The sequence below is a fragment of the Pinus tabuliformis genome, chromosome 8 (assembly GCF_031772625.1).
Source record: "Pinus tabuliformis cultivar Carrire ecotype Pingquan chromosome 8, CPIR1, whole genome shotgun sequence".
In the NCBI taxonomy this organism is placed as follows: domain Eukaryota; kingdom Viridiplantae; phylum Streptophyta; class Pinopsida; order Pinales; family Pinaceae; genus Pinus; species Pinus tabuliformis.
In genome coordinates, this window is record NC_142294.1 from 308,238,206 (window position 1) to 308,256,583 (window position 18,378).

At 38.2% G+C, this 18,378-nt stretch overlaps 1 protein-coding gene across 3 annotated transcripts in view; it reads right to left on the reverse strand.

The window, feature by feature from the left end:
* Window positions 1-14,504: 14,504 nt before the first annotated feature.
* LOC149235370 (endoribonuclease Dicer homolog 3a-like) overlaps window positions 14,505-18,378 on the reverse strand; it is a 421,567-nt gene continuing 417,693 nt past the window's right edge. For all 3 annotated transcript variants that reach the window (XM_089372092.1, XM_089372093.1, XM_089372091.1), the window contains 2 exons: window positions 15,006-15,132; window positions 14,505-14,923 (listed from right to left, as the gene is read on the reverse strand). In XM_089372092.1, the coding sequence (XP_089228218.1) occupies window positions 14,749-14,923; window positions 15,006-15,132 (302 nt within the window). In that variant the 3' untranslated portion in view covers window positions 14,505-14,748. The remainder of the gene's footprint in view (window positions 14,924-15,005; window positions 15,133-18,378) is intronic.

Genomic DNA, 18,378 nt, shown 5'->3' on the forward strand with positions numbered 1-18,378 from the left:
CGCAATCATAAGAAATATCCATATCAACAGGTGAATTAGAGTCATCTACATCACCTCCATTTTGCCAGTTTGAATTTCTAGTTCCTGTCTTTCCAACCTCATTAGGATGAACACTTTCAAGTGTCTTTATCAGCCACTTTGGAGGACCTTTTTCAGATGGTCCAAGCTGCTCCGTTGATTGAGTTGGGACTGATTCAAGATTGAGTCTCCAAATTCTATCAATCACATCACTTAAAGCATCATCCGTTATTGAAGTTTCATGTGGGGGAGAGAGTTCTTCAAAAGAAGATTCCACATTTTGATCTAGTATAGGAATCCGCCCTTCAAAATGTGGAATCTGATTATCAAATTCTTGAAATGATTTTGCATTTGCGAATCTATCCAAGCGATCAAGTTGCCACTCAACAACATTGTCAGTTTTGGATGATTCAAGAAAAAATACATCTCTAGATACAACAAACTTTTTATTGACTTCATCTTAGAGACTGTATGCTTTGGAGGTGTTTGAATACCCCAGGGAGATACACTTATGACTTCTTGCACCAAGTTTGTTTCTATGTACCTTTGGTATCAAGGCATAACAGGTGGAACCAAAGATCCTGAGATGCTTTACCGAATGAACGTGCCCATACCACATTTCATATGGAGTCTTGTTTCTAATAGCATTAGATGGACATCTATTCTTTATATATGCAACACATAGAATAGCGTCAGCCCAAAACATTATTTTTACATTTTTGAAGAAGATCATGGAGCGTACCATATTTAAGATTGTCCTATTCATTCTTTCAGCTACACCATTCTGTTGGGGATTATAAGGCACAGTTGTTTGATGTTTGATCCCATGTTGGCGGAGATAGTTTTCAAATTCATTTGATGTGTATTCTTTTCCATTATCAGTGCGAATAAACCCAATATGAGATTGTGCATCATTTTCAATCCATTTATGAAAGTTCTTGAATGTTTGAAAAACATCATATTTGTTCTTCAATAAATAAACCAAACACATTCTGGTGTAGTCATCAATAAATGTCATCATATATTTATTTCCATTTGCAGAAGGAACATGCATTGGACCACATAAATCTGAATGAATGAGTTCAAGTTTTCTATGTGCTCTTGAATGTGAATCATGAAAAGATTGTTTGCTATGCTTTCCTAGAACGCAAGCATCACATTGCTTAAATTTCCTAGGAATTGTAGGCAAACCAGCAACACCATTTTTCTTCAACAAGCGGAGGCTGTCATAGTTCAAATTTCCAAATCTAGCATGCCATAATAGACTTGATGGAAGTGTACCTTATTGATAATGAGAGTTGTATGAGAAATGTTGTGCACGAGTAGAGGTACCTTGCAGCTTGAGAAGCCTTTCTTCTTCTATTCCCCTCATGACAAGTGAGTGGTCAGATGCTTTTCTCACCTCAAGCTTGCCATCAAACATATGAATGGAGTGACCTTGTTGGCGGATGTGGACCAAGGACAACAAGTTTCTCTTCAGCTGTGGGAGATATAAAACATGATGCAGAAGAAAGTCTGGAAGACCAGGCAATTTAAGCCTGATTGTGCCAAGCCCTGATGGCTTGATTTTTGATTGGTCTGCAAAGTATACTGCTCCATCAACATTGTCAGTAAATTCTTCAAAAAAATCTTTTCTATGAGTCATGTGGCAAGTTGCTCTTGAATCAAGCAACCAATCATTTTTCCAAGAAGCAAGTGAAGCATTAAATAAATCTTCATTTACTCCAATATTACATTGTGCCACCACATAATGAGCGGATTCAGGTGCTTTACCTTTGTCTGTATCATTAGTTTTACCTTTCTGTTGGTTTCTTTTGCTCAATTTTGTCCCATGGTAACTTGCATGTAGAGGCATCATGTGATCCATTTCTTTTGCAGCGTATGCAGTGCAAATCTGTTTTTTCTCCTTGAGAGTGTCTGCCCCCTGCCTCTGAAATATCTTCCTCTTCCTCTTCGACCACCTCTTCCTATGGAAGAATCTTGAGTAGGATTCTTTTCTTTATGAGCAAGGCACACAACCTCTTCAGAAGATTCATGGGCTGTCTTCTTTCCAAAAGCTTTCTCTCTTTCAGCAAATTTTTTCACAAGAGAGTCAAAGGTAATATCTTTGAGATTTCCATTTGCCTGCAATGACTCAAGATAATTGGAGTAAGTAGGATAAAGCGCCTTGAGAAAAGCGATAAGAGGAATATCCAATTCAATGTTAGTGGCTTTGATATCATGCATTATAGATTTTACTTCGGATGTAAGAGCAAGAGGATCATTATTTTGCAATTCAAGAGTGAAGAGTTTAATCATGAGTTGAACAACTTCAAGTGAAAAATGTGAGTCATAGAGTTCTTTAAGCTTTTTTAAGGCTTCGAAAGCAGTTGAAAATGGCGAAATATGGCGATTCACCTCTTCACTTACAGATGTTGCAATTAATGCATAGGCTTTGCTGTTCTTATTTTCCCAAATGGCGAGCTCTTTGTCTGAGGTAGGTTGTTTTGGCTCTTTGTCTCTATCTCCAATACAGACTCCTTTCCAAAACTCATTGAAAATGAGGGTGTGTTTTATCATCCGGGACCACTCAGGATAGTTCTCCTTGCCTGTAAGAACTATTCCCACAATAGATATGATTGAATGCATACTGTAAAGAAAAAAAAAAAACTTCTGCTGGCAAAAATGTGCTTCAAAGCTGTCCAGAAATTTCAGTATTTCAATGAATAGTGGAGTGCCAGTAATGTTCTGGGGTTACACGCATAGAAAAATACAAACGAAATCTATACGGAGTCTGCTAAAAGATATAGTGGCATCATGCGGGGACAATAACAATATTTTGGACAGAATTCGATATATTGATCGCAGGTGACCGCACAACAATATTTTACAAAACTGGGCTAATTTCTAAGAACGTTACACATAACAATTTCTCATAAAAATAATATATACTCAACGCTTCTTTGAGACACCAACAATTTTTTTTCTTACGACCAGTCATTTTTGTGTGCTGTTCACGAACACGGAGTCCCTAGTAGTGTCGTAGTCCACGATGGTTCCTAATCTTCTTAAGACGCTCCAAGTCATCTCTGAGCCTCATGTTGAGGGCATTGGAGACGAGCTGAGTGGTACGTCCATCCTTCGTGAAAATTGTCTTAATAAAAAAATTCAGTGCAGTTCTTGCTACTCAGAAGCAATCAGCGTGGGTCATTATAGTGGAAGCAAAAGCGGACTACTTGTGGTGCAGTTCTTGCTACTCAGAAGCAATCAGTGTGGGTCATTAAAGCAGAAGCAAAAGCGGACTGCTTGTGGTGCCTGGAGCATTATAGTGGAAACCCATACCATCTATACCATGAAGCAGGCTTCAGGCAACTGACCGCAGTGTATTGTATGGAAAATCGCAGATGGAGCAGGTCTCAGGTTTGGCAAGGGAGCGCTATTATACTAGCGTGGAAACAACAGCAAAAGCTCAAGCGTTACTGAGATTATGAGGCAGAGGGCAGACCCAGATTACTGAAAAATGGCAGAAGGGAGTTACAATGGCAGTTAAAAGCCAAAAATGGTGTTGGTTTTGATACCATGTTAGACCAGGCAGTAACTCCTCAAAAACAATTCATTCATTTCATTTAGGGTGGTGTTTATTATATACATGAGGGAGACACTGTTCATTTCATCTCCCGGTGACTATTCATATTCTCTATCATTTATTTACATCATTTTCAGTTATTCACCCAATCCTGATGATTAGGTGTCAACAGAAGCATCAAGGAAAATTTTAAGGATCTATGCTATAAGTGTAAAAACTTTGACAAATCTTATTAATTCTTAAAATGGAAACCATAAAATGTTTAGTGGTATTTTCATAAAATATTAAGTTATATAAGGATTCTATATAATTTCTAGAAAATTCTATACAATTTCTTCCTCCTCAAAACCCTTCATCATACCATAAAGTTTCCCTATAATCCCTCAAACCATAAATAAATTTTTAGTATTTGTAAAGATTCTTCTAATAGTGTATAATCTAGTATTTATCTAGTTCTATGTAAAAATTATGATAGTTTTACCTCTAGCAGTGTTCCTAAAAATTCAAGACCAGACCCCCTTATCATCCTTTGCTTCCATCCTCTTCTTAATCATCCTCTTCTACTATCAAAACAAAAGAAAAAAAAAATACTAAATTCAAAAGAAAAGAGTGACAAATTTTAAATAACCGCTCTAAAAAAAGCTTAAAAAATGATGGAAAAGGATAACTTAATTGAAGAATTGGAAACTACAAATCAACCATCTACCACTAAATTTGGTGATGAAGAATATTAGAGAATCCAAAAGAATGAAGAAGAATAGAAAGCAAAGAGTTTATGTCTACTCCAAAAACAATTGCTTCAAATAAGACAATAGAGGAATTTGAGGGAAAAAGTGATCTCCAATATGGAGACATGTCAAAATTGGAATTGGAAGAAGTTATCGGAATGACCAAACCTTTTGTCTCTTTCGTACAAAAAATTAAGCACGTATTTATATCTTGTGAATTATAGTTTGAAGAAATGAAGCCATATAGATTAGATGCTTTGATTAATACCGGTGCTTTAGTTTCCTTAGCCAAAGCTAATTGCTTTCATTAAAATGTGTGGTTTCCTAACGTAAAAATATAACTTTTGTTTGTAAAGAGCGGAATAAATATTCATTGTAGACAACGCCTATTTCAGTCAAATTCTCAGGAACTGCATCCCCCATTAGTTTTATTCAGTTTGAAGTACAAAGGATGGTATTTTTCATAGGAAATGACTATTTGAGTGAACATCTTCCACTAACATTTTATGATGAGAAATTTACTTAATGGACATTTTCTCTCAATTATGACAAAAAGAATAATTAGAAAAGAGTGAATAAAATCAGCAACCACAAAGAGAAAATAAAAATTACTAAGAAGCATAATAGAAGAAATAGAACACATAATTGATGAAAAATCTAGGCATGAAGAAAGATTAATTTCTATAAAAGAAAATATTATAAGAAATTGTTATTTAAAGTTACCCAATGCTTTTTGGGAAATAGATGTATGACGTTAGTTTCTATGAAGTTCCCTTTTCTAATCCTATAAAAGGAAAATCGTAGATGAATGAAGGATGAAAATATGACAAAATGTTAGAAAGAGATCAATGATCCACTAGCCAAAGGATTCATTGTTCTTTCAAAATCTAATTGGGCATGCAAGGGTTTTTTTGTAAACAAGCATGTTGAACAAAAGCGAGGTTAAAAAAGGTTAGTAGTTGATTATTCTCCTTTCAACAAATAGCTCAAATATAACAAGTGTCCAATTCCTGACGAGGATTATCTAACTAGATGAATGAAACTAGGCCATATCTTTTCTAAATTTGATTCCAAAATATGGAGTTTGGAAAATGTTTATCAAGCCCAATGATAGATACAAAATAGCTTTTATCATGCCTATGGGATAATATGAATAAAGTGTTATGCCTTTTGGTATGAAGAATGTTCCAAATGAATTCCAAAAAAACTGGATGATACCTTCAAACCTTGTATACAATTTCTTGTTGTATATATTGATGAATTTTATTTTTGCAAAATTCACAGGAGAACATAGAACATCTAAACGAGTTCTATACATTATATATAATCGTAGTCTTATGCTCCCAAATAAAGGTGATAAGTTGTTGATTGGAGTTTCTAATATTAATTTTTTATTCTCCAATCTCATGCCTTGGAACACATCTAATTGTTCCTAAACACTCTGAAAGAAAGCATGTAGCTTCAAAGATATCTTAGGTGCATTAAAATATATTGCACCTTTCTATTTGCAAATGGTTGTCGATAGATTCTAAGTCCAAGATTGATAAAGAATGCACTAACATGGTCAAAAGAGCACTCTAAAGCTATGAAAAATATAAAAGAAACATGCCACCATATTTCTGTGAAAATTTGGAAGACCCAAAATTCCTTCTATTTGTTAATTACTGAATAAATTATGTACTAATCCTACAACAAATATCGAAACTAACACACTCCAACTTTCACCAATTAAATTAAACGTAGAAACAAGAAACTGAGAAAGAAAGAAATACACAACACATGACACTGTTATTTTTGGACAAATGTCCCCAGAAAAACCCAGTGTGGGAAAATCAGTGCAGCAACTGAGGGTTTGTATTATTATGTAGTAGTTTTCTGAATACAATTTGTTGGATAACCAACTGACTATTCGGTACAAAGAGAAATTGGACAAAAAAAGTAGTGAGATGATCTCACCCTGTCACTGGAAGAACCAACACTGATATGCACTAGAGGTAAGCCTCTATGCAGTCTTCGCGCAGTACTGCGTCAAGCTTACGCAGTCACTGCAGCTGGGAATGTGCTGCACCTTCTTATGATCCTCTGTTGGCTGGAAACTTCAGCTCTCAGGCCTCCTGGTCTCACACCCTAGCTCCGGCACTAGATCCTGATTGTTCCTCAACAGAATTTTGATCTCCCTCTGAAGCTCTACATGGCCCTGTGTCAACCTCTCTAAAATTCTTTCTTCCCTCTATGCCTTGTACTCTCTGTTCCAGGAAAATCCTCCTCGAAAACTATCCCTACCCCTCACTGTAAGAAATCTCCTTGATCGATTCTCTATCAACTATTGCGCTGCCCTCTTTGAGAAATTCGATCTCTTGATCTCTCTTCGATGTATTTTCCAAATGCCCATCAAGTCTCTTCTTATAATCCTCTCCTTGATCAATCAACGACCTAGATTAGATTCTAAGCAATGGCTCATATCATTTTGGCTTGATCCTCATCTTCTTTTAGAAATTTTAACCTCAGTTTGATTAATACCCTTTAATTATTTTAATTTCCTAAGTTTAGATTTACTCACCCATTAAAAATAACTAATTATTTTAATAAAACTGTCTCTGGGTGGAATTTCCCAAAACGATTTATGGGTATTGTGAAGTACGTGTCCTAGCCTACCTGCAAATTTTGAGGCTTAAAGCACATCCAATGCTACCATAAATCAACACTCCCTCTTAGCGATGAATGTGCTCTAGTAATGCAACCTGCTAAGCATCACCCAAACTCTATAACATCTCCCTCTGCATTGTTGATGTCTGACATCACTGCCCACCAACTACTGCGCAAATGTTGCATTTGTACTACTGCTAGCCTTGCCAACACTGCATATGTACTGCAACCCTCATAAGTTCTGCATCTGTGTTGCTGTTGGCACTGGCTCTGGCACTGCCAACACTGCATCTACACCGCAACCTTCTCCAATTGTTGCTGCTACTACATCAACAACGAAAAATCATCCAAAATTACTAAACAGGTGTTCAACATGATGCATTTGTTGCTGAAGTTCTGACTGCTGCTAGTCTATGCACTAACCCTCTGAAGCCTTTGCGCTACTACTGACTCTATATTGCTTGCTAATTTTGCTTTGCGCTGCTCAATCTTTGGCGCTCCTAGCCACCACAACTGTCGCTCAGGAACTCCTCTGCACCAACTGACACTGGTCCATCTTGCTACTTCTAATCTGGGCTCCTGTAGTGAGGTATTGATCAAAGAGGTGGACTCCTCAAGGATCCTGCCCATCTGTAAATCTTTCGAACTATAGTACTAGATCAACCCACCTCTCCCTGGAGGTATCTGGGCAATCATGGAAAACTCCTCCTCCTCGATCTTTGTGGATATAACCTTCAGATCATGCCTCTTGTCCTTGTCCTTCTTCTTGAGAGGACATTGTGTAGCGTAGTGATCAAGTTCACCACACCAGAAGCACTTGATCTTCGAAACATCTTTCTTCTTTCTCCGCTGCTCCTGCTGCCCCTTAGATGCAAGGGTTGCATATTCTCTTCCTCCTCTTTGGGCTTCGTCCCACTGCTGCTGCTGCTATCAAGTTTGCACTTGACTAAGTCTCTCTTCATCTCTTCCTGCTGAAGAGCGACCCACATTCCTTCCCAATCTGATAATCTCTCTTTGCCCAGGACTGGACAAACACTTGCCACTCTTCTGAGACTGAATTTAGGGCCAGCCTCATGATCTCGTATGAGAAATGTAGTAGAAATGAGCTCAAGAAGTACAAGGATGAATTTAAGTTTTAAGTTTTGATCATGGAATAAGACCTAAACTATTTTTTTATGAGGCTGGCCCTAAATTCAGTCTTGAGATTGAATTTAGGTCCAGCCTCATGATCTCTCATTTCTTGTATTTAAGTTTTGTGTTTTGATCATGGAATAAGACCTAAACTATTTTTTTTATTACTAAGAACTCGCTTTCTTTGGACATAAGGAAACAAATTAATGGCCCAATACTCATAGGTATTTGGTAAAAGTGGAAGTTTGTTCCCTCATAAACCACCACTGGTACTTTAGATGGCATGATTCTCCTTGAACGGTGATGAGCCAACATACATTTAGAGGTAGAAACCAATGATAACTATTATCACTAGTAGCACAACCATGTAAGTTGAATCGATGATGAACACCCATAGGCTTAGGACACTGATCCAACCAAGAAAGATGTAATATCCCAAAGCTTAAAAATTTTGACTGATCTAACACACTATAGTGTTCTAATTAACATAAGCATTCAACAAGAACGAGAACACATAAGGGATCTAGAACTGCAACCACTTTATTTAATTAATTACTACAAATGATACATGCCAAAATAATTAACATAAGAAACCTTCACTGATGGATCCACCAGACATATTACTCCCATAGGGTTTTCGCCCTTGGGATCAAACTAGAACTGGCCTTGCTAAGTTCTCAACAAAGGCAAAATAGATAAATAACTCCGGATGCCCTCAATACCTAGCTCCCATCCCCTTTTATAGGCTTGATGGACTCTCTAGAAGCTTTATTTTATTATTTTCCCTTGGAAAAATGAAGGGGAATATCGTGGGCAGATACTATGGGTAAAGACCATGGGTAGATTCCGATTGTTTTGAGTATATCCAAAAAACAAAATGTTACAAATCCTCCCGCACAAAGATTGCTTGCCTTCAAGTAATCCATCGCTATACACAACAAAAGCATCAGGATATTTATGCCTCCATGCTAAATGATCCTGAATGAATCCTCTGATACCTGGATCCCAAACAATCCTCTAGTCAATCCTGCCCCCAATGGATTCTCTTGGATCCCAATGCCACCTAAGTCATGGGACCTATGGGTTATGATACCATCTCAGCATTCCACCACTTCCCATGCCAAAGGACCCAAGCTGCAATATGCTCTTAGATGTGAGTATCTTCCTAGGAATCAACCCATCAATAGAGTACCAACTCATAATATCTCGCCAATCCATGCCTTGGGAAGGATGAATACCTACAAATCTATTATGTTGATGTTTCTTGATGCTCAAATCATGCTGCTCCACTCGATCACCCAACATTATGCATTTGGAGAACTTTGCCTTGCTCTTGCCAATATATAAAGGTGGGTTGGTATATGGTTGCTTTGGAACTCCCAATTGCACTCCTCTTGTTGCCTTGTGAGGGACTTGAGTCGTTCCTCAACACTAGACAACTTGGTTGTTGATTCGACACATACCCTTATGAGCTCCTCAATTTTTCTATTCTCTTGTAAGAAAGAGTCTCGAACTGTCCATAGTCTCTGCTTTAACATCATAACATCTGTCTTGAAATGTATGATCCTCTCCCAAAAGTCCTCTATTGGCAATTTTGGTTCCTTGCTGAATGTCTCTGTATCTGTCTACACTAGATGCCCCATGACTATAACTTCATCTTGAACCTTTGACTGACCCTCTAGAAATCGCTCATCCTGCATACTATATTTGTCATGCTTCCCCGCATGATCATGCTCATTATGTTGATTTATTATTGTTGGCTCCTCATTTGATTTTCCTTGAATGTCTTCTTCCCGACGTCTCCACATGTGGAAATAATTTGTCCACCTTCTCTGGTTGTCAAACATGGATGTATCGGTGGACTGTTATCTACAACTGATGGCTCATACCCTTTATGGACATCCCCCTGGAGACCAATGGACTCAGTTGTATAAGAGCCTACCACATCAATACCATTAGGTAGAATTTCCTCATGCACTTCCAAATGCTTGCCATCTTGCAAGTCTCCTTGAATAATATCACACTACTACTCACCATCCTGAAAATCAATAGACCCGACTACAAAAGACTCCCCATGATCTGAAGGAATCTCATCTTGTTCTATCTTTGTTGCTTCCTTCCTATCACCTGGACATGAATGGCTAAGGGCCCAAGGTCCCTTGCAGATAAAGCATAGTCCTCTCCTCCTTAGTTCATTCTTGCTGCAGGGTTTGTTCTTGCTTCCTCCATCAATCATTCTCAACTCCTTCCTAGTCAGCACCCTTCTAAGCAATTTTATGTTTTGTATGGCCAACTTCTCCATTAGATCATAGGCAGTTGGTGATACAATTAGTTCCTTCCTCCAAATGGTCAAAAGTTTGGATCTCAGTATCTTGCAAATGTCAGTATCTCCTTCTAGGAACAAGGACACAATATTTTGCATGCTTGTTTTGACACGGTCTGGATGAGCCGATGTAATGCTAGTGTAAAAGTTCTGGAATACCTGAAAGATCAAGTCGTCACATTCCAGATTCAACATGAATGTGGCAAAGTGAACTTTTCCATCAATTCTAGAATTTTGTGCCGCTTTTGAAAGGTCGGAAGCATGATGTTGTTTAACCCTTGAAGTGTTTCTACTATCCACTGCAATATCTCCCTCATGACATCATTGTTGTAAGGTGGTAGTGGCGATGTTCAAGTTATGATCGAGATGAGACAAGAGGCAACTGTGTGTCTAACATTTTCACAAGAATGCTCTGAAAACAAGGGCTATATCAAAGCAATCATTGATGGCTTCAAGGCCCAACCTGAACTTTTCCAATCTAATTGCTCTATCAAGGACAACACCATATCTAATGTGTCTAACCATAAGAGCACATCTTCGAACTTTGTATACTGCAATTTGGATCCAAGTTCAAAGAGACACTTGCTTTTTACATCTTCCTTCTAGATGTCCTTTGATTGCTGAAGGATAGCATGGACCTCCCAAGAGAAAGGCTTGTTTTGTTCTTGCTTTTGATCTATAAGTTGTTTCCTTTTTTGATCCATAGAAGTATAGTAACTCAAAGGACCGACTAATGTGTTACCATGTCGATTCTTGAGGTGCTTCCAAAAATAAAATGATGACATTAATGCTGGTCATTAATGGATTCTGATACTTAGCCTCCTTTCTCTTTCCCCAACTTCTTCAAAAAAATCGATTCACCCCAATGGAAGAAATTCCTCTACAATAATAACTGGGAAGACACTTTCTGCAATCACTCTTGTAGTAACAAGTAGAATACTAATTTCCTGGTTTTCTTCTCCTTTTTTTTTTAATATTTAATCCCCATGTAAAAACTCCCAATGCTCTTGGGAAACCAAAACCTGGAAGCTCTAATGTATTGGTATTTTCCTTGATTCAATCGACCGCCCAATGCTCTTTTTCTAGCTTTAGATCGGTTGAAATAATCTGTTGCCATGCTACCATGGCCTCCTCCCTAAGCTTCATACTTGTAGTTACTAGTATTGCATGCCTCTTACATGAAATCGAACATGGATATTATTTCAGAAGAAAGCAAGGATTTTGAAATCCACATTGATGGCGATCTCGCACTGTCTCTAATAGTTGCAGTGGACAATTCCACAACATATAGGAATTTAATTGTCAATGCATAATTGTTACACCATATCACTCCATAAGCAGTCGATCCAGAGCGTGGCGAAATTAAGTCAAATTGCCCTTGGCCATGCAACATGCTGAATAGATGTTTGTCACCCTAGTAATGATGCGCTCAAGCTCCTCTGTACCCACCGGACGAAACTGGGATTGATTGCGTCCTTAGTTGTGTTGTCTAGATCCATTGGCACTACCCCCCAGCCGCTTCTCAGTAATTTGCTTAGTCAACGAGGGGCTCGTGACCTTCTAATATTGAGACTTCCTCTTTTGCTACCGCTTGGACTCCAAACGTGGATCAGACTTGGTCAACAAGGGGCCCGTGAACTTCCAAAATCGAGACTTCCTCCTTTGTTGCCTCTCAGACTCCAAACGCGGATTGGACTTGGTCAACGAGAGGCTCGTGACCATATGCCACCATCAACTGAGTCTCTCGATGGCTTCGGCCTCAATATTTGGTGATAATGTTGGATCTTGGCCTCTAAAAATTAGGCGGACTTGTCCTTCCAATATGTGAGAAATTCAACCTCAGCCTCCTGGTAGGAATTGTTGTTGACCTAATCAGAGAAGATTTATGCTCTCTAAGGGAACGAACACGTCCTCCTGCGAATGAATGACTTTTCTCCAACAAATCTTTGTTGCTTGTTGTTGACGTGCTCAAACTCCCGACGACAGATCCGTTGGATAACCTCTGACTGTGCAAATCCGATACTCCCCTCGCCTTCTGTTATTGTTATTGGATCGGTGATAGTGATACGTATTCGACAGGGCTGCGTCTCCTTACAGGACCACGCTCCTCGACCCTCTCTTACTCGAACACATCTTCAACACCATTTTTTTCCTTCTCTCAGGCACCGCGGGTTTTCACCTTTCGACCCTCCAAAGTCTAATGCAGGGGTCTTAACAGTGCCAGATCTGATCATTATATTTGTGAGAACGGCGCGTGGTCCGCTTCCCTTCGGTCTATAGATACATACGATTTGCAACTGTGGGTGTCGTTCCAACAAAATAATTCCAGTGCTGCTAGCGCATTTTTGCACAGTGATGTGTGCGCCAGACCACCATATAGGTATGGATCATGTCGATCAAGTCTGCGGCCCATATGGCCTCGGTTCCAGTGATTCACAAGGCTCAGGTTTATCAATTCTACATTTGTGACCGAATTTTTTGAATCAGTCCTCCACAATGCGATCTAGAAAATGTGGCCTCTTCACGCTCGAATTCTTTTGTGCTTGTTGTTTTAAGTCTTCACCGACTGATCTGTACACCATCAGCCTTATGAAAGTCTTGTCTCCGACGAACACACCTTCTCTCGATCGCTGCACTCTTATAGGGTCGTCAAAACCCCAACCTTGACTAGGGCTCCACCCTTCTTAAGAATAACCTTGATTCATCGTCTACAGTTTCAGAAAACGCTTGCAGTCAACAAAATATATTTAATGAGAAACCCTTGACATATATAGATTTGATTCGCAAACTGAAAAATAACAGACCAACTAGGGTGATATCAAATACCACTGAAGATGGAAATAGCAGTTAGGGTGAGAAAAAATCCCACAGAAGTTTCCTACATAAAACCCTCAGGCTGTCAGATGCACAACTCTAATACCACTGTAATATCCCAAAGCCTAAAACTTTTGACTAATCTAGCACACTATACTGTTCTAATTAACATAAGCATTCAACAAGAACGATAACACGTAAGGGATCTGGAATAACAAGCACTTTATTTAATTAATTAATACAAATGATACATGCCAGAAAAATTAACATAAGAAACCTTCACCAATGGCATGCAAGGCTGCTCATCAAACCATATTGAAGCACAATCATAGAACCTGGATGGATCCACCAGACAAATTACTATTACTCCCACGGGGTTTTACGTCCCTAGGATCAAACTAAAACTGGCCTTGCAAAGTTCTCAACAAAGGCAAAATAGATAAATAACTCCAGATTCCCTCAATGCCTAGCTCCCATCCCCTTTGATAGGCTTGATGGACTCTCTAGAAGCATTATTTTATTATTTTCCCTCGGAAAAATGAAGGGGAATACCATGGGCAGATACTATGGGTAAATACTCCGTCTATTTTGACTATATCCAAAAAACGAAATATTACAAAAGACAACTGCAGCAATAAGGTTTGCAAGAATTTAAATATTAGAGTTGAAAGTCAGCTACATGGCTAAAAAGCCTTTTAATTATGCAAATAATTATAAATCCCCAATTATAAAATGCAATAAGTTTTTACATTTAATCACACCCTTTCATTAAAAAGTGAGAACAATTTTTTTTATTAAAATCTTGAATAAATATATATATATATATATATATATATAAACACCCTATTTGTCTATCTGCATAATCAATTAATAACTGAGTTACTGAAATTATGATAGACTTTATCATGTTTGATAACAAAGAATATTGATTATATATAAATTAAGTGAAGATATCGCATAAGTCGGAAAAAACAAACTGTGATAACAAGCTAAACGATTGGTATGAAATTTAAAAGTTGAGTCGCCAGTCAATGAGTAGGATTAAGATATGCTAACATTTTAGACTGTCATCATCGTAGTACCATATGTAACAACCCAATTTCCAACCGTATGTGAAACCAGATCTCGGTGATTAGGCTTTCTGCCACGATTTAGTATCAAGGCCTACAGTTGGGTAAGCCGTATATTGACTTGCTCACATTGATGCTGCCAATAGGGAGCCCAGGTCCTTTCATGATTATCAAACAGCCTTCCTCTCAAGTTGAAGAATTATTACAGGTTTAGAATTCCATGTCATGTCGACGACATAGTTGTATTCAATCAAACAGCTGGTGTAAGTTGTAACACAAAAGCGTGGTGGCTCTTGTGAATATGGATTTCGAGGGGGTAAGAGTAATACTTATGTGTTCATGCCAGGAAATTTTACGTCAATCAAGTGGAGCACCTCCAGACCAAAACAAAGACAAACTGAAAACTCTTTCCATCTCCATTTGTGATGGAAGGCGATAAATTTCCCATGTAGTTCACACCAACTCTTTAGGTATTTGATCAAGGTCCAGACCCTGACAGATTTCCGACTTCTGAAACTCGCAAAGCATCTGTAAGGACGCTGAATCCAGTGCTATCTTCTTGCTCTTCTTTGTTTTGCCACATACTTTTACAAATTCTGTGCCAGGAATGTGGACACTACACAAAAATCTGCAAGATAAAGAAAAGCAAGTCAGATCCTATACCCGAGAGCTTGTTTGAACCAGAAATTTTCACAGATGTGTCCAGTCACCTTCTTACGTGCGGCAAGCCTTGCTCTTCGACCACATCAAACACAGGTGCATGCCAGCCTTTTTTTCTGCAAATTTCATATAATGCGGTTCGTGGACCTCCTTGAGTGTGAACGTTCTGCAAGATTACTGAATGGCAAGAAAAACATAAGTGTCTGACGCCAATCCTGCTGTCAAATATCCACTTATCCTCGAGGTAAACATCAAACAAATTTTATTAGTCGTCAGTTAAACTCTGTTATAACAAGATAGAGTAATTTGACATACAACGCTCTTATCAGCGTCTTACATATGCTTTCGAATTATTATGTTCGCTTCCATTCTTATTTTGCAATGTATTGACAACCGATAGCATTGTCTTTGTTACCAATCCAACAAAAATGTGATAACTGTTTTTGATATCTTCCAAGATAATAACTTTGCTAAACAGCAAATTTATTATCAGACAAACTTCTACATGACTGTAAGTTGCAATAATCCCTGTACTGACTGATGAAACCAATCCCCATACATAATATATGTCATATCTGGAAATTCAGACTTTAGGCAGGACAACCATTCCACAGACTGTCTTGTATAGTAAATCAAATCCAGAATGTTTTAATATAGCATGATAGTTTTGGCCAGGCAAGCAATTCCTCCCCGTTAGTAAATACTAGAATTTAAAGAACCCAGGACTGGAATTGTAATGAAAACCAGTACAGTGCAATGTAGCATATTTATCTTAGAAGTCTAACTGAGTCCTCACCAATATGTAATAGTCCTTGCCAATAAGAAACAGGTATTTTCCTGACTGAGAGTTTCTGGGGAACAATCCAGTACTCCCCACTTCTGCAAGCAGCACAAGTATTACCAAGCAGACCTATAAAGGCATGGAATAGTAATGCAAACCATTAGATTGCAAATTTGCAATAAATAGGATTGTCTTGGTCCATGCGTTGAGTCCTAAAATATAGCAAGCACTAATTCCCAAAATCACACAACAGAACTTCAGGGTCTATTTTTCTCCCGTCAGTCATTTCTTGACAAATTCTCCAAAGCCATTGCAATGGAGGAAAATGAATCCTTGGTCACTCGCCAAGAATATAGAATATAAGAAAATTGAATGCACGGCCATACATGCATACATCCAAAGGCATTGAGAAGCATTAAGTCGTGAGCCATCCAGTTCCACAGAGCATAAATCCTATGGGCCTGCAAGAGCCAGGCCATACAAACCTGCAATGTCCAAAGGCCCTGCAAGGCAGGAACCCTTTCGAGTCCCACTTCAGGATAAGGATGAAATAATCAACCATAAACATACAAGTTATATACAAAATGTATTATAGTATGTCAAAAATTTGGCGCAAGTCGATTCTAGCATGTCACATGCATATTATAAAATATCGCAAGTTTGCATAGAAGCCCTAATATCTATTCTTGTTTGGGTAAGTTAATTTGTTAAATTTGGCAGCTAGGGCCAAACTTCACATTGAACAGCTCATATTTTTCTTTGATTGCTCTCTCCGAGAAGTGTAAGATTGATCTAAAGATCATTCCATTCTGACATGTACAAATGGAATTATGAATTTATTTTAATTATGGACAAATTGTCAAGGTCAACCAACAAACCTATGTAGGATCAGAAGCCCAATGGTCACGTCTATTCATCCTCAATATTTGCATATAAATACAAGGTGCCTCCTCCTCATTTGGACACTTCACTCACTCACAATCTTCTCTCTCCTTCATTGATTGGGTACAAAAATCAGAAGCTGCTCTCCACACATGCGAAGGAAAGGAAGGGTTTTCTGTTCCAATGGTTGACCAAATTTGACGAAATTGCAGAGGTTGTTTTTAACTGCATTAACCAAGCGTTGACCTGTTTTAGGTGCGGTTTTGGGTAGAGGATTTCTGTTTGAGCAGGCCGCAGTTCTGGGCACGAAATCTGAGACAGTTTGAACTCTGTTTGAATAATGTTGACTGTGCTAGGGTTTGCTGCAGTTTTGACTTTTGTTGACCAGTTTTGACTGGACTTTTTCGGACTGTTCTTGGGCTGATTGGACTTGCTGTTGGAGGCCGAAGTTGACTGGGTTTGACCGAGCTGAATTGAAGGAAGAATTCTACCCTGTTGGTCGGCATTGACTTTCTAGTTAGGGCTCTCTGTTTTTGTTGTTTCACTGATCAGATTTTCATTGAACTTTTGAAGAATTATAAGAAGAATTGATCAAGGGTTTCTCCACATTGGGGTTTGTCCCTTGCTAGTGCCACCTCTTGTGTCCTCTTGTCTTGGCTAGGCTTCTACTATTATTCTTTATGTTCCATCTGCATTTTACTATCACGATGATGTGATTGTTGAACTGGATATTGATATTGGGCTAATAAAGAAATTGAAGTAAATTTGCTCTAAGCATAGAACATACCATTGTTATCCTAAAATTAACATGGTATCGGAGCTGAGGTGAAGACAAAGCCCAAGCAAGAGTGAGAAGAGCAATCACTGATCAAAGACAAGATTCAATGGCCTCCACATCCTACTTCAAGTCTGATGATAAGCTTTATGATAAGTCTGATTATCATGCATGGAAGATGTCTCTTGATTTGACATTAGAAGAGCAAGATGTTATGGATTATCTGCAGAGAAAGATTTCCGAACCTCCTTCAAATGCACCAGCTGCTGCTAAAACAAAGTACAAGAAGGGTGAAGTCAAAGCCAAGAAGATCATCAATATTATATTCATAAGCATTTAGTTGCTTACATCTCTGATTTGTTGAAGAATCTAGGGTAAAGTAGTGTAGTGTGATTCTTCGTTACTTGATAACAATTTGTGGAGTCTTTTTATTTTTCTTGTTAGCTTTTCTTCTTCTTCTTCTTCTTCTTATTAGTGCATATGAGTGTACTTCTTGAAGGTGCCATGTCATAGGAGTAGACTTGGCTTTGCTTGGAGATTTTCCCTTTGACTTAAATACATATTTATACATGGTGTAATATGCCCTTAAAGCCTTCAATATTTTCTCTTGACTATTTGACTCACCTATAGCACTTTGACATGTGCTAGACCTACTTCAATGAGCAAGAAACTCATTGACATATATTATAAAATAACATTTCTTTTCTTAAATAAGTACAAATATCAAAAGTATGTTTATGAAGACCGAACCTAGTTACACTTCCTTCAACACGATTTGAACACATCAAAGGAGATATATGACAGCTGGTTGGCATGTTCAAATCTAGCAATGCAAACCAAATTATTTTCCTCAAGAACAAGTTGAAGGACATAAAGAAAGGAAGAAATGAAGATATTCAATCCTATTTCATGAGGATTACTGAGATAAAAAATGATCTTCTTTCGATTGGACAAGCTATGGCTTATAGGGAGATTACTCTCATTG